Below are 15295 nucleotides of genomic sequence, written 5' to 3' on the forward strand. Positions count from 1 at the left end.
AAGTAACTCTGATCAATGCAGGTCTGTAAAGCAAAGCTGAAGTAAAACCATAATGCCAGTCATGGTTTCACTTCAAAGCAGTTGTTTTACTTAATTATCAAGTTGCTTGTCCCAATTATAGTTGCTAAATGAGGACTACCTGTATAGTATTCATATATGATGTTATCTTTGTGGAGGCTGTTTTAACTTTTTAATTATTATTTGCATATAAACTGTGTTTCTTTGACCCTTCATTTGGCAATCAACATCTTAACTGAGGGTTCATTATTTTATTATATTGCAAATAAATTTCTAAACTGAGGGATGCCTACTCAGAATGGATATCCACTTCAATCCAGAAAAATATTTTAATCAACAAATTGAACGTTTTAATATACTTCACTAATTTAATCAGCTTTAAAAAAAATAATTTGTATTAATAAAACACTTCATAGAGGCTTGGCGATTCGTGCCCATGATACACATGTCAGAGCTTGTGTGTCAAGCATAGTTGCCTTTTGAACGTTTCAAAATAAATCATTTAGAGACTTCTGGAAAATTCCAGCGAACTGTAAAGTTCCTTCCTTCTTAGCACATGCCTGCACTTTAGCCTTCCAGTTCCTGAAGTTCCACTTCTGTAAACTAAACCTAAACACAGGAGAAACAGTTGCAGAAAATCCAATAGGGATGTTGTCCATTTTTTCTGTTATTGGGGCTCCAACTAGTTCAGTATTTCTCAATCTCAGCAACTTTAAAATGGGTGGATTTCAACTCTTGGAATTCCCCCGTTGGTTCTTGTTGAAGTCCACCCATGTTAAAGTTGCCAAAGTTGAGAAACTATAAGCAATGATCACATATAAACATTCCACCTCCACTGAGGCATTTAATTCAATTTAAATTGTGTAAGTGATGGCAGCTGGAACTTGTATTCATATATAATACTAATCTTTTTAGAGGGAAAGCTACAATATGGACATCACATCTAGGATGCACATTGATTTTAAAAATCACTCTGTTAGGATTTCCATACTATGGTGAAATATTCATATCTGCAGAGAAACAGCACAAGATAGGGTTATGCGTGAAATGATTTTAAGCAAGGCAGCTAAAATAACTGAAAAAGAAATAGAGCTCAAGAATTTAAATCATTGGATCAATTAGAAATATAATGGACATTGTAATAAAGAGTTTTTTGGACCAGGGAAGATATATTAAACCTAATAAGATATGACAAAATAAAAATACACCAGAAAAATCTTCATAAATGAAAATCTGGTTCAAAACTGAGCAAAAGCAGCTCACGGAGATAGCATATGACTCAAAATATGGAAACCATTGGCCAAAGATATTCCCCCGTTAGGAGCAAGAAAAAAACCATAACTAATGAAAAATTGAGTGAACAAGAATTTGCCTGTCTCTGCTCCATTATCTTTTAAGTTGCTTTTAGACAACTCCCAACTGCACCCCAGCTCAGAATGTCGTCATTTTAGAGAAGGATAAAACATGCTAATCTTTACCGCTTTAAAGAAATCCTGAACAACAGAGCATTTGTTTAAACGTGAAGTTCTTTCTAGGAAAAAGTTTTCCGAATCCAAATGGAAGGTGTTCAGTTGAGGGTGGGTGGTTTATGAATTATCAATCTTTCCAAAGAGCCCACTTCATTCCTTTTCTTAAATATCTTCCTCCCCAAAGCCCCATATGACTAACTCCCACCCGAAAATTTATTTTCAGTTGTATTCATGTGAACTTGGGAGGTTCCTTTCCTCGACATAGCTTGCAACTTTTCTCTACTTAAGAAGAGTGCAATTTAGTGGTTTTAAATAAATAACTGCCACAGAAGATTGATTTTGTTCTTATCCTAGTTGCCAAGGTTCCTCTTGCAATGTAGTCTGCCTTCTGCGTACTAGAAATTTTTCTGCAATAAAGTTCAAAATAAGAAACTTCTGTTGATTAAACAATCACCCAATTAGAAAGTCCCAACTACTACGCTGTGAAGGATGATCCTTGTTGTAAGCTAAAGATATTGAGAACCAGTTTATGGCTTTGTTGAAACAAAACAGCATTTAGTCAGAATTTACAATCTGGTTAACAATTCAAAGTCTGAGCCCACCAGAATTTCATCGGTTTGAATAAAACAAAGTTCAGCTGTAAAAAAAGATGCATTTCTCTATGCAGAAATGCATAGATTTGTAAGAATAGGCACAAAGAAGCTCTGAAACACTGGTAGTTCAAAAGGAAGGTCTGTCTCAATGCAAATTAAGATGAATAGCATGGAGCAGGACCACAAACAAATATGAATTCCACATGACAACTTTTAGCCGTATTTATGGAAAAAATGTTATAAGCAAAATATTATATGAAGGTATTCAATAAATAGCTTCAAGAAGACCAAGCTACACATAATTGGCATATACCTGCTTATGCACAATCTTGTACACTCACAAGATGTTAACATTCTTGAATAAATATAATGACCTGAAAAAAGAAGAACACTGCATTGTAGAGTCTGCTTACCCATAATTTGCTGTCATAATAAAAGGATCCTAGGAGTTTTACAATGTGCGGGTGATCACAAGTAGCAAGAATCTCTATTTCCACTATATAGTCTTCCAGCTCATCTTCACTTTTGGTCTCAATAACTTTGGCAGCAGCTAAGGCTCCGGTCTCTCTGTTTATGGCCTGTAATATATAAGCAAAAGGAATATTACCTCTTATGTGAGAAATGGATGAGTGCTATTCCACACACCTGGAAGAACAATTTTGGGTTATGATTATTGTACCAAATAATAAACCTGGTGTAATTGGTACATGAGAACATACTAAAATGTGTCATGTAATGTCAAAACATATATGCAATTATGGGAATTAATTAAATTAACTACATGATCAAGGCAGCAATCAAATATTCTTATTAAATCTGAAGGCAGCTCCATCTGAAACCCATCACTGAACAACTACCATGTTGAGGGATCACAGGGAAAAGGTAAATGCATCTTTCTTTTTTTGTCAAAGCGATTGGTATGACATAAATTACCATTTTTGCACATGTGGAACACAGTCTAAACCATAGTTGAGTAGCTTACAGGATGAGGCAGATTCCTACATTAGGATTCTGACAGGGATGGGTTCTACTTACCTTTACTACTGGTTCGCATCGTGCCCACACAATTGCGCTTGCTTCGCTCGCGCGCATGTTCTTCTGTGCATGCGCACACTCTTCTGCAAATGTGCATGCACTTCTGTGCATGCGCGGTAGCTTCTGTGCATATGCAGATAACTTATGATGACATCCAGGTCAGTGGGCGGAGCCTCCCGCTGGTTTTACTACCGGTTCTTGCGAACAGGTCCAAACCGGGGGCAGCCCACCACTGGTTTCTGACCAAGTTGCTAAGCAGTTAAAAGCTACATGTATTCAAATCTGCATATGTACTTAGATGTACTTACATCTGTATATATAAGAATGTTTGCAGCCCATTTACCAGCAAGCATCAAGATTAAACTGGATGTCTGTCCAGTTTAAACAATTCTAAGCAATTCATAAACGGGCATGTTGTTCAAAGCCTTCACTATCAGAACATCCAAAGTAGGAAGTGGAGCTGTGGAGCAAAAGGTAGTAATGTAATGGCTCAAAGTATTTTAACAACTTAAAGCAGGATGGATCAAAGATATATGGGCAAAATGATAATCACCTGGTGTCCAAATATTGTAAATGGATTGTATTGTAAACTGAAAATGTAGAGCTCTTCAAGTTATATGGAGTAATTCTTTTTTATAAACTTCTCTAGATAGCATGAGTTGAATTGAAGGGTGACAAACACTGAAGTAGTTTAAATTAAGCAAACTTGAGTCTCTACCAGACAGTCTCTAATACTTTACTTCTTCTGCAACTGGAACTTCATTTCTTAACCAAATTAGACAAATGAACTCTTTTAGGACACTGTTTTCCAAATGCTGCTGTCTTGATTAGTTAGAGACTGATACAGGTTACAGAGCAGGGTACTCCAAACCTGGCAACTTTTAAGACTCCCAGAATTCTTCAGTCACCAATGCTGGCTGGCGAATTCTGGAAATTAAAGTCCTCAAGTGTTAAAGTTGACAAGTTTGGAGATCCCTTTACTAGAGGAAAACTGAACTAGATCTTATTACTGATTTGAATATGGTCAACTAAGCCAGGCAAAGCCCAGCAGTCTCTATAAAGTTTGAACATCAGTTCTGAAAGCTTTTTGAAAATAGTCCTGACCAGCATTGGCCCTCCTACTCATCTTAGGCAATGATATCTGGTTCTGCTTCCTTGGTTATCTGAACCCAATTCTCAGTGTCTCTCTCTTAATTTGGCCAAAATGTGCAGGAATGAGCAATGTACCGGGCAAGAGAGGGCAATGCATAAAATCGTGGTTGAGTTTCTCTAGACTGCCTCATTTCCCAGGTCAGTATCCAGGTAATCTGCCAAGGCATAGGGACAATCAGTCAGTGATTACACACATCATCCACAAATAGTTTTTCTCCAGTTAACGAAAAGGGATACTTAGGACAAGCTTTTTGTGATAAACAGAGGTACACATATACAAACAGATGAATAGCTAAGTTAGTAACAGCCCTACTGAATAAACTTAACCAATCTACTTAAGTACAGCATAAGACCATAGGCTCCCCATCTTTGTCTAATACTCTAAATGTAATATATAACCCTCTCTTTACTTGAAGAGATGTGGCGGTACTTTCCATCCTGAATCTTCTGCAAAGTCTACATCGGGTGATGAGTGTTGTGGGCTGAATGAGCTTTACTGGAAAATTCTAAGGGCTTGTTGTCTACATTATTGCTTTCTCTTTTTAGATTTCTGTTTATAATATCTTCACAGACAGTTTATAATGGCATTTGTGCCCAACATAAACATTCAAGGTGTGCTTGAGTGAGGACAACATTGGAAATGCAGGAATACGTTGGCTATTTCCCTGTTTCCCCCAAAATAAGATATCCCCCAATAATAAGCCCAATCAGGCTTTTGAGCACATGGCAATAAGGCCAAGCACTTTTTTCAGGATTCCAAAAAAATATAAGACAGGGTCTTATTTTTGGGGAAACACAGTATGATTTTATAGTGCTGTTTAGTAAGTTGCATTTGGAGGCTGAAGCTGAGTTTGTACCCTTGCATCATCCCATTTCTTTCTAAAAAGAGAGGGCAAGGTGGGGAGGGAGAAAAAAGTAAATAATGTTATTTTCTTTTTAAAATGTTATTGTACTTCCTTTTAGAGAAGTGTAGTTTGTGCTAGCAAAACAAAAGATTAGAAAGCACGGGAAATATTCAGGCTTACTGTGTGGAACTTAGTACAGGAAACTACGTGCACCAAATGGTAGAAAGATCTGCTCTCTCTCACCACAGGGTGCAGAACTATTGGCTTGGAGTAGCAGAACACAGTTCTACTCATCACAGAATTACCACCAAAATGACAAGTGATATTAAGAAGTACAAGAATTTCCAACTGGAGGAAACAAACTAAGATCCTAGTGTATAGGGAGATTCTCAATCATTCAGGTCGTGGTTGTCCCAAGGTATTTTTCAAAAGGCAACTGGGCTTTCTTTCTTTTTAAGATCCCAATGATACTGGTTAGGCACCAACTTTAAGAGATCCACTATAATAAGGACCCAACCTTATTGATAACCCTCCAAATACTGTACAACATCTTTTCTGGATTATGTGTTGGCATGACTGTAGGAACTGTGCTCAGATAGCATCCTAAATCAGTTTTTTAAAATCATCTTTTGTTAAACCAGGAAAAAAAAAGCCAGATTCATTCTTAACAAGAGAGTAAACGAATCTTGACTTTTTGTCAGTTTCTCTTTCCTTTTAAACAATTCTTGCTAGCACCTTTATGAAGAGATTATACAAACTGATAACAGGAGTATACAGCCTGAAACTCCATTCCTTATGAGCCAGCAGTGAATTCTTTAGGGACTTTCCAAAGTTTCAAATCTTTATTGTCAGTGCACAACATATGTACAATGAGATTGGTTGAGCTCCCTCTGTGTACCTCCTCCCCACACAATACAACTCACAGTGAAGACAGAAAATCCCTAACCCAATAAATCATATTAACAAAACACCCAGTCCTATTGCACCAATATTGTTACCAAATTATTATTTTAATGTATTAAAAGGTAAATCAAATGGAAACAAATGTACTTTTCAGCCTATCCAAACCTGCTATTTTTGGATCATGGCCTTGCATGTCACACAAAGATCAAGAATGGCATTTTGTATGAAAAACTTTTGCAGAAAGTTTTTCTAACTTTCTCCAAACTCGATTGCAGAAAATACGACTTCAGCAACAGAGTGGTCAACACCAGGAATGTTCTACCTAACTCCATTGTTGCATCCTCAAACCCCCACAGCTTCAACCTTAAACTGTCTACCGTGAACCTCACCCCATTCCTAAGAGGTCTGTAAAGGGGGCGTGCTTAAGCGCACCAGCGTGCCTACTGTCCTACTGTCCCCATTTATTTGTATTCATTTCCTTCATTCATGTCCATGTTCATATTTATACCTGCTAACTTGTACATGTTTAACAAATTAATAAATAAAATAAAAATTTAAAAATGTAAAAAAAAAAAAAATCCTGTTCCAGGATAGTAAATGGATTGATATTCTGCAGGGGAAGGAAGCATCTGTTGAGTCAAGCAACAAAACTCACAAGACAGAGAGATATTTATGTTTTTGTGTTCATCCTCAAGCCTGTCTTTTGACACTCTACCCCATTACTCCATTACTTATCTATTCATCCCATACATTTTCCAGACTCATATTTGCAACAAATCTTATTTGCCAGATAACAGAGGCCGAAATCAAATATGTTAATAGCTTGTTTTATATGCCTTTTAATGCCTGTTAATTATTACACATTTCATTATTCTAATTTCCCAGTTATTTCTAAAGCAGTATAGAGCAAAAGGAGATCATTTGTAGAACAGCTATTCAGTCAGGGAATGAAGAGGGAGAAGAAACTGTATGAACGTTTACAGAGACCTTGCTGCCTGATCATGAATTCAATTCAGTTATTCTGATTGTGTAGTAGAATATTTTTATCACAATTTCTAAATTTGTGGAAGTGTGAAACATAGAAACACAGATCATTGAAGTTACATATTAAGTCAACAAACTTCTGTGATACATCTTGCCCTCAGGACAAAGTATAACGCTCAAAGGTTATTCTCAGTATGCTTTCCAAAGGATTTACAAATATATTACGTTTCTTCATCTTCCATCTGTTCAGTGCAGTATGAAAATGATTTCATAGCATATGGAGTATGATGGACAACAGCTAAGAGAAGAAATGGAAATTTTCACTAGTGAGAATTAGAGAAAAAATATTATTAAAAATAAGTATTAGAGAAAAAATGGCAATGTAATGAAAGATTACAAACATTATGTGGGCTTTTTGCTGAAAGTAAAAAAGATTGAATTCATGATTTCAGAACTCAGGGATTAAAAAAGGATGAAGAGGATGGGGAGAAAATAAAGATGGAAATTACTTGATAGAAAACAGAAGGCATAGTTGTATGTTTCCTTTTCTTTCTTATTTACTTTTTCTATTTGACTTTTTTATTTTTGTATAATTTTACTAAATTGAAAAATTCTTTCTCTCTCTGGATATATAAAGAAATGAAAGCTTTCACCCGATGAACTACCTTTAGAATGGCTTTTTCTGTGTTATAGGCATATTTTTAAAAATTCATTCCATGGGGCAAGACTCAACCATTGCATTGTTCTTATGCACGTCTTAGCTTGTTCTGTGCTGGCCTCTATCAGGAAGCAAACTTCCTTTCATTTCAGATGGAAAGTGATTAAAACATCTACTGTTCCCAATTTATTTATTTATTTATTTTTAGGAACGAGAGTACATTTATTTTATTTGGTTTTTTATCTGTATTTCTTGCTTAAAATTCTTGTAATTTCTTTACATTTTTTAAAAAAATCTGTGTCATTTTTGTATTTGTGGGCTTTATCTGTTGTGTGTCGCCCCGAGTCTCTTTTGGTTAAATGGGTGGCTATACAAATGTGATTAGTAAATATTGGGAGCAAAAGTAATAATGAACTATTCTGTTCAATTGAAAATGGTCAAGAAACTCAAACAAGGGGCATCCATGCATATGTAAACATGTGACAACTGCAGGATAGAGTCATAACATTTGAGTGTTCCTCTTCAGAATTCTCTTCAGTCCTGCCATCTTCCAGAATACCCAAAGCCATTCCCTTTCCCACTCAGCTTTCAATTTGGGACATTCCCAAACACCATTTGGGATTACTATGTTCAGTAATCATGTTTCATCCTCACTGTTTATTTTTCTGTTTGTACAGAGTCTTGTATAGACTTCATTCATATATTGTGGGATTTTTGAGTTTGTTGGTGGTACTTTGGTACCTACATAAATACTCAGTGTCAAAGACTCGGTTATGCTACTAGTATACAGGTTAAAGATAATTCTTTTGTATTTTAATTTCTTTTGAAAGATTTGCCTGTCTCTCTGGCCCAACTCACCTTAGCAGAAGGCTGTCCTGTGAACTGAACAACTTGGTGAGCTTGTTATTAACAAATTTTCACTTGTGAGAAACTGTGAGCCTCTTGTAAGAGCTGCGGCTCTTTCCTTTCTGTGGTTTACATCGTTTGCTTTCAGAGGACTCTTAGAAAAAGCTTCCTTTGAGACTGAACTTGCTGGAAATCATCCACAACATAAGAACGTAACGTAAGGGAGAGAGAGGAAGCCTTATACTGTGTATGGGGTGTAACCTGGCTTCTCCAAGTTAAATCTGAACTCAGAAAGTGATGAACATTTTCAGCTTATTGAAATGATCTAATGAATTACCCGCATGATTAGATTTGATAGTCACTCTGGTCAGACATGACTTCCTCTTCTGTGCCAAGTAGAAATGCATTATATTGATCACTTGTTGTCTGCAAACTCAGTCACTTGCACTTAAAATAAGACATTGACATAAATGTGTTTTCAAAACCTACTTGCTCAATATGCCACCTTTACAAAGAGGCTGTTCTGATTTTCTGTTTGTGAACTGTAAATTACTGAGGTATCGAGAGACAGAGATACCTGAGGTAACAAACAGGAGTCTTTAAGTAGTGTCTTTCATTTCTAGACTCTGTGGAATGACATCCTGCCTTCTCCAGCCAGTGCAGCAAATGGTCAGATATAACAGCCATTGATAAACCAACCCGGTAAAGAAATGAAGCACAGGACTAGCTGGGGAGTTTCAAGGTCAGGTTCATCCATAGAACACAGTGGGCAGCCTTGGGTCAATCACTATCAACCCCACCAACGTCACAACATAACTGACTTGGGGAAAAATGCAGAAGAGAATTCTGTTTGTGTAACCTTGAGTTCAAGGAAGGAATCCAAGATATAAATCAAATAAAATAAGTTGGTTATCACTTATGACTCAAAGTTAGGAATTATTGCCTTGAACTAAGTGGAGTTCAGGGCTAGAGATGCGATATTTTCTTTTCTCATTTGTTTCCTGAAATACACTAAAAAGAATTGAAATAGTCATTTTTTTTCATATTATTGTTTACTTATTTAAATTCTCTTTGCTGCAATAATAACATTACATGCATTGTGGATAGTTCTGCTTATTTCTAACATTTACTCATAAAATTAGCAAATTTAGTACATTTATTAAATGTCAATATATGATTTGGTATATAAACTTATAACTTGAATTATACATATATACACCCCCACACATATATGAAGCAATTAATAATACACACGAAGGCCCTCTAAGAAATACAGGATCTCTTAATTCTGTCAGTAAGGTAAGTCAGCAAAAATAAATTCAGAACTAAAAAAATATCAATATGATAATAAAATGGAGCTATGTTTTCTTGATTTAAGACTTTTCTACATGTTCAAGTTTTTAGAAAAAGAGCTGGACAAAACAGGAAAAAAACAGGAAGAGTCATTGCATAAAAGATTTTTCTTTAGAGTAACATGCACTTTTATTTTCTAACATAGCATAACTACCAACGGTTTCTGCTTCTTCAAAACTTATTGTTTTATCTACTAATAGACTCATAATTTTAAAAACTGAAGGTTTGACCCAGCTAAGGCAAACTTCTGTATTCTTTCACACATTTCGGGTACAAGAATTATGTTGCTCATATATTCTAAATGTATTATATATTATTGAAGAACATTTGGGAGGAATAAAGAATAACAATATATTAACTTACTCCGTGTCATTCTAAAAAAGAAACTATTTCATTGAATTTTGACTATGTGGCATTGGTATTGACTTTTAGTGGCATCAGGTATGGATTTCTTCAGGAGGATCTGTCCTCCTGAAATATTGCAGCCAGTTTTGGTTATCATGTTACAAAAAAAGATGCCAAGACTCTAGAAAGAGTACAGAGAAAAGCAACAAATATGATTAGGGGTTTGAAGGCTAAAACATATGATGAACAGTTTGCAGGAACTGGATATGCTTAGTCTAAGAAAGAGAAGGACTAGGGGTGACATGATAATATCTGAGGAGCTGTCACAGGGAAGAGGGGGTCAGCCCATTCTCCAAAACACTTGAAGGCAGGACAAGAAGTAACAGATGGACACTTATCAAAGAAAGATCCAACCAAGAACTAAGGAGAAATGTTCTGACAATGAGAACATTTTTATTTTATTTTTTTTTATTTCAAATTTATATACCGCCCTTCTCCCTGAGGACTCAGGGCAGTGTACAGCCAGATAAAAACATATAATACAAAGATTAAAAACTATTAAAAGAAATATCTCTGTTTGGCCCCAAATTTAAAAAGACAAAACCAATTAAAATTATTAAAAGAATTTGTTAAACCAGCCCGGCTTGCTGAAATAAGGAAGTTTTAAGGGCGCGGCGGAAGGCACCGAGGTCTTGGATTCTCCTTATCTCTGGGGGCAGCTGATTCCAGAGGGTAGGTGCCCCCACAGAGAAGGCCCTCCCCCTGGGGGTCACCAGCCTACATTGTTTGGCTGATGGCACCCCGAGGAGGCCCTCTCTGTGGGAGCGTATGGGTTGATGAGGTCGTCGGTGGCAGCAGGCAGTCTCGAAGGTAACTAGGTCCTACGCCATGGAGCGCTTTAAAGGTGGTAACCAACACGTTGAAGCGCACCCGGAAGACCACTGGGAGCCAGTGCAGCTCACGCAGGAGCAGTGTTATGTGGGAGTGCCATGCAGCTCCCGTAACTATCCGCGCGGCCGCATTCTGGACCAGTTGGAGCCTCCGGGTGCTCTTCAAGGGGAGCTCCATGTAGAGAGAGAATTAATCAATGGAAATCCCTATTTGGTTTTCTGGTTGTTCAGCCAGAATTCAACAGGGCATATTTTTTGCTTGGAGGTATTGAGGCATTGAAGGTTGTACCACAAGTGCAAATGCACAATATTTCTTTCAACAATGCATTGTGTCCAATAATTTAAATAACCTTAAATGGGGGCTTCAAAGGTACAGAGTTAAAAAAAATCAGATATCAGTATTGTCACTGGAAGTGAATTCAGAGCAGGTGAGAAGTGAAAGTAAATTCAGAGGAGCCATGTAGAAGGTCCAGTTGCACCCTTGAGCATTGTGCAGATTCTAATAGAGGTGTACAACACTGTGAAAACATTATACAGTATGGCATTTCCAAGGGAGGTGTTTCTCATCTCAACAAATACGGATACGTAGGAAGTTTGTATCCATTTCCTATCTAAACCAAGAGGACAAATTGTTCCTCTGTTGCAAATATATTAGTGAAAATAATTTAAATAGCTATTTACATTCTGCTAGAGAGAATTTCCCTGAGATTGGGCTCCAACATGAGTCTGAAAGCTCAGAAGACTAAGCCTCTGGTCCCAGGGACCAATCCAGATTGGATCCCGCAATATTATCCTGGGTCACGTATATTTGCCTTCATCTCTAGTTTCACATGAATCTGATTTTAGGTATCAACCATGCCCAGTCTTTTGCTACACCAGCCTCTTAGAGGCCAATTAACAGCACTGACTTTTAAAAATCTAGGAAACTACTATAACTGCAAACACACTTCTGACTTTAAACAAAAACACTGAGGCAGCTTCATTTTTGGCTGCTTTTCTTTTCTCTATTATAGTCAGAACTGCTGGCCAATGTTCAGAAAGGACAATGATCTGGATTCCACAGCACTAGGGGGTAGGTGGGTAGGAATTAGCTTTTCTCACTATTAAAGGGGGGGGGACAATCCACATATCCTGCCAAAATCCTCTCTCCATTCCCACCCCACATCTCGCTCTCTCTTTTACAGATATTTATACATGTATATAAAGAGAGAGAGAGAGAAGGGGGGGGAGATGTTGCAACAGAAACAATTATACATTGAACAATAGCAACGGAAATTACAAAATCCCTTTTCAGCTTTACTCAGTAACCAGAGTGGCCTTTCTGTTCATCTTTCAGAGGATGTGAAACAATGATTCAGGAAAACAAACTTGTATTTAGAACACTAATAGCTCTAGCAAGATGAGACCAAAATCCTATATTCACAATCTCCCAGTATCTACCCAATATTCTATTTTTCCCTCACCACCAAGTAAAAAGACAGGTATCAAGAGTATAGAGAAAAAAACTGGAATAGTAATTAGGAATGTTACATGAATGAGTAATTCTGAAGTACTAAACATGCCACATATCTTTGGAGAATCGCTCAAGTTTCTCTTTTGTTTGTTATAATATGCATATGTTGAGGACAAAACTAATATTAGGTCAACAGCAATCTCATATTCATTTACGTACGTTTTTTTTCCCAATGATTTTTCTCTTAAACTAATCCTCTACCAGGCCTATTGTGGTGCTGCCCCTTAACATCATAATTCAGAATGGTGATATAAAACATGGGAACCCACTATCTCAGGGGTGTCAAACTCGCGGCCCGCAGACCGAATGCATCACACACTGGCCACATCCACCTCCAGTTTAGCAAAGGGGGAAAAAGTCGTGATATGTCACGTGACGACGTGACGATGCGAGTTTGACACCGCTGCACCATCTGCTTAATTCACGAGGACGCTGGAATGAACCAAGTCAGAATTCCAATAATTTCACATTCCCTTAAATAAGCCAAACAAAGGATCCTCAAGGCAATATGAAATATGATGGCTTCTGCCAGTTTCCTCTGTATCAAAGTCACACAATGTATTAATATATTATTAAAGTGAAACAGAAGTTCCCAGTGTAGTTTTTTTTTTTCCATTTTGAAATGTTGAGTTGCATTTTTGAAGGGAGAGAGGCTTAAATAAAAACAAGGTATGGGTTTGCTCAGAATTTTGGTATCAGCAGCACTCCAGGATATGAAACATTCTTACAGTTTTCAATGGTCCTGTGTTGGTCATTGCAGGCACTACTTGTGCAGTCAGCTGGCAACAAAGACATCAGGTTGAATATTGTTTCAATGATAGAAATATGTGGCAATGTGGCAGGCTTTCTCATTAAGGTCTTCAGTCAGATGTATGGCATTTTCAAATCTTGAGTTTACTCAGTTTCCTACACCAAAACTTTGTAGACTTTTGTGCTGAAATGAAAACACCTGCCTGAAAATTGTGACTGGATGAAGAACACGGTAACCATTATGATTAAATAGTTATCAACAACATTTTGAAGAACTTTAGGTAAAGGTTCCCCCGCACATGCGTGCTAGTTGTTTCCAGCTCCAGGTGCGGTGCTCATCTCCGTTTCTAAACCAAGGAGCCAGTGCTGTCCAAACATGTCTCCGTGGTCATGTGGCCAGAATGACTAAATGCCAAAGGCACATGGAACGCTGTTACCTTCCCACCAAAGGTGGTCCCTATTTTTCTACTTGCATTTTTTATGTGCTTTCGAACTGCTAGCTTGGCAGAAGCTGGGACAAAGTAACGGGAGCTCACTCTGTTACGCGGCACTAGGGATTCAAACTGCTGAACTGCCGACCTTCTGATCGACAAGCTCAGCTTCTTAGCCACTGAGCCATCGAAGAACTTTAAATCCCACTTATTTGTTTTTTAAAAGTTGATTTTTGTCTAACGAGTGTTTTAAACAGCCCTTGGTATCCACCACCACCCCAGTTAAAAATAAAGGAATGCTTTATTCAAAAATCAATTCTTAGCCACATGCCTATTGTGAACAGCCTGGAAAATTAAGCAACCTTTTCTTCTCTCCTCCTATCTGAAACCTGCAAAATTATTGTAACAGTTCAGCATTATGGAGAGCAATTTTCCATTTGATTTCAGAAACCTATAGACATATTGCAAACACAGGAGGTGATTGCCCAATTACCACAAATATTGACTGCCTAATGCCCAATGAATTGTAAAACCCAACTGTTTCATTTTAAGGAAAATTATTGGAAGAGCCAACTTTCATATAAAGTGAATGTGAATGGTTCTTCCATTCCTAGCCGGAATAGCTATTACCGTGGGAATTTATGAGTTCTGATCCTAACACAACTGGAGGGCATAGGTATGTTTGTTGTTTGTTTGTTTAACAAATTTTATCGCTGCCCAGCTCACAAAGGCAATTTTGGATGGCACACAACAATCGGATAGGTTGGAGAACATTGCACTAAATAGTCAGCACTTATCCCTAGCAACTCATCATGCTTCAACAAGCTACTGAGAATCTATGCGAGTTCTTTCCAAAAAGAAATAGGATTGTAAGTATGATTCATTACTGGAAAGGAACAAATATATGTTTTCAAACAACTAAAGATAAACATGAAAATAAATTCATTTTCAGACTCGCTAAGGCATTGCTACCAGTGCATATGGGTAATACGTATTAGTAGTTTCTCACTAAGTATATTGATGGGCCTGTTCTGATCAAATCAAGGAACAATGCCCCTCTAACATTGCACAAAACTTAAAATCATTACATCGGTTGTCAAAATTTATGATCCTGAAGCTATGTCTACATAGATTTCCTCCCAGTCTAGTCAGTAATAACTGGTTCTCAAAATGGTCAATCAAATTCTGATTCAAAATAATGCCAATGAGGAATACGCACATTATGAAAATAATTCAGACTTTGAAGAAATATGCATGGCTTTGCCAGTCATTAAAGAGCCCAGCTTTTTGCAGGTTTCTGAACAAGCTGAAAACTTTAAATATTCCACTTGTTAAAGTTATAAATCATGTGGCTATTAAAAGCAGCAGCACCAAATTTTTTCAGAGTTGTGTAAAAGGATTTCTCTTTTTCATAGATAACAGGGAGGTGGTTTTCTCACACATTCACAAAGTCCGAAGTGCATTTTCAGAATAATTTCAAAGTGAGCACATCTCTAAGAGGCATTTTGAA

General features: G+C 37.2%; 1 protein-coding gene across 1 annotated transcript in view; it reads right to left on the minus strand.

The window, feature by feature from the left end:
• STK10 (serine/threonine kinase 10) overlaps window positions 1-15295 on the minus strand; it is an 81233-nt gene that overhangs the window by 51934 nt on the left and 14004 nt on the right. The window contains exon 2 of the mRNA XM_070937364.1: window positions 2494-2658. Coding sequence (XP_070793465.1) covers window positions 2494-2658 — 165 coding nt within the window. The remainder of the gene's footprint in view (window positions 1-2493; window positions 2659-15295) is intronic.

This window comes from Pituophis catenifer, unplaced genomic scaffold (assembly GCF_029215685.1).
Source record: "Pituophis catenifer annectens isolate HBS135680 unplaced genomic scaffold, rPitCat1.0.hap2 SCAF_2, whole genome shotgun sequence".
Taxonomy (NCBI): Eukaryota; Metazoa; Chordata; class Lepidosauria; order Squamata; family Colubridae; genus Pituophis; species Pituophis catenifer.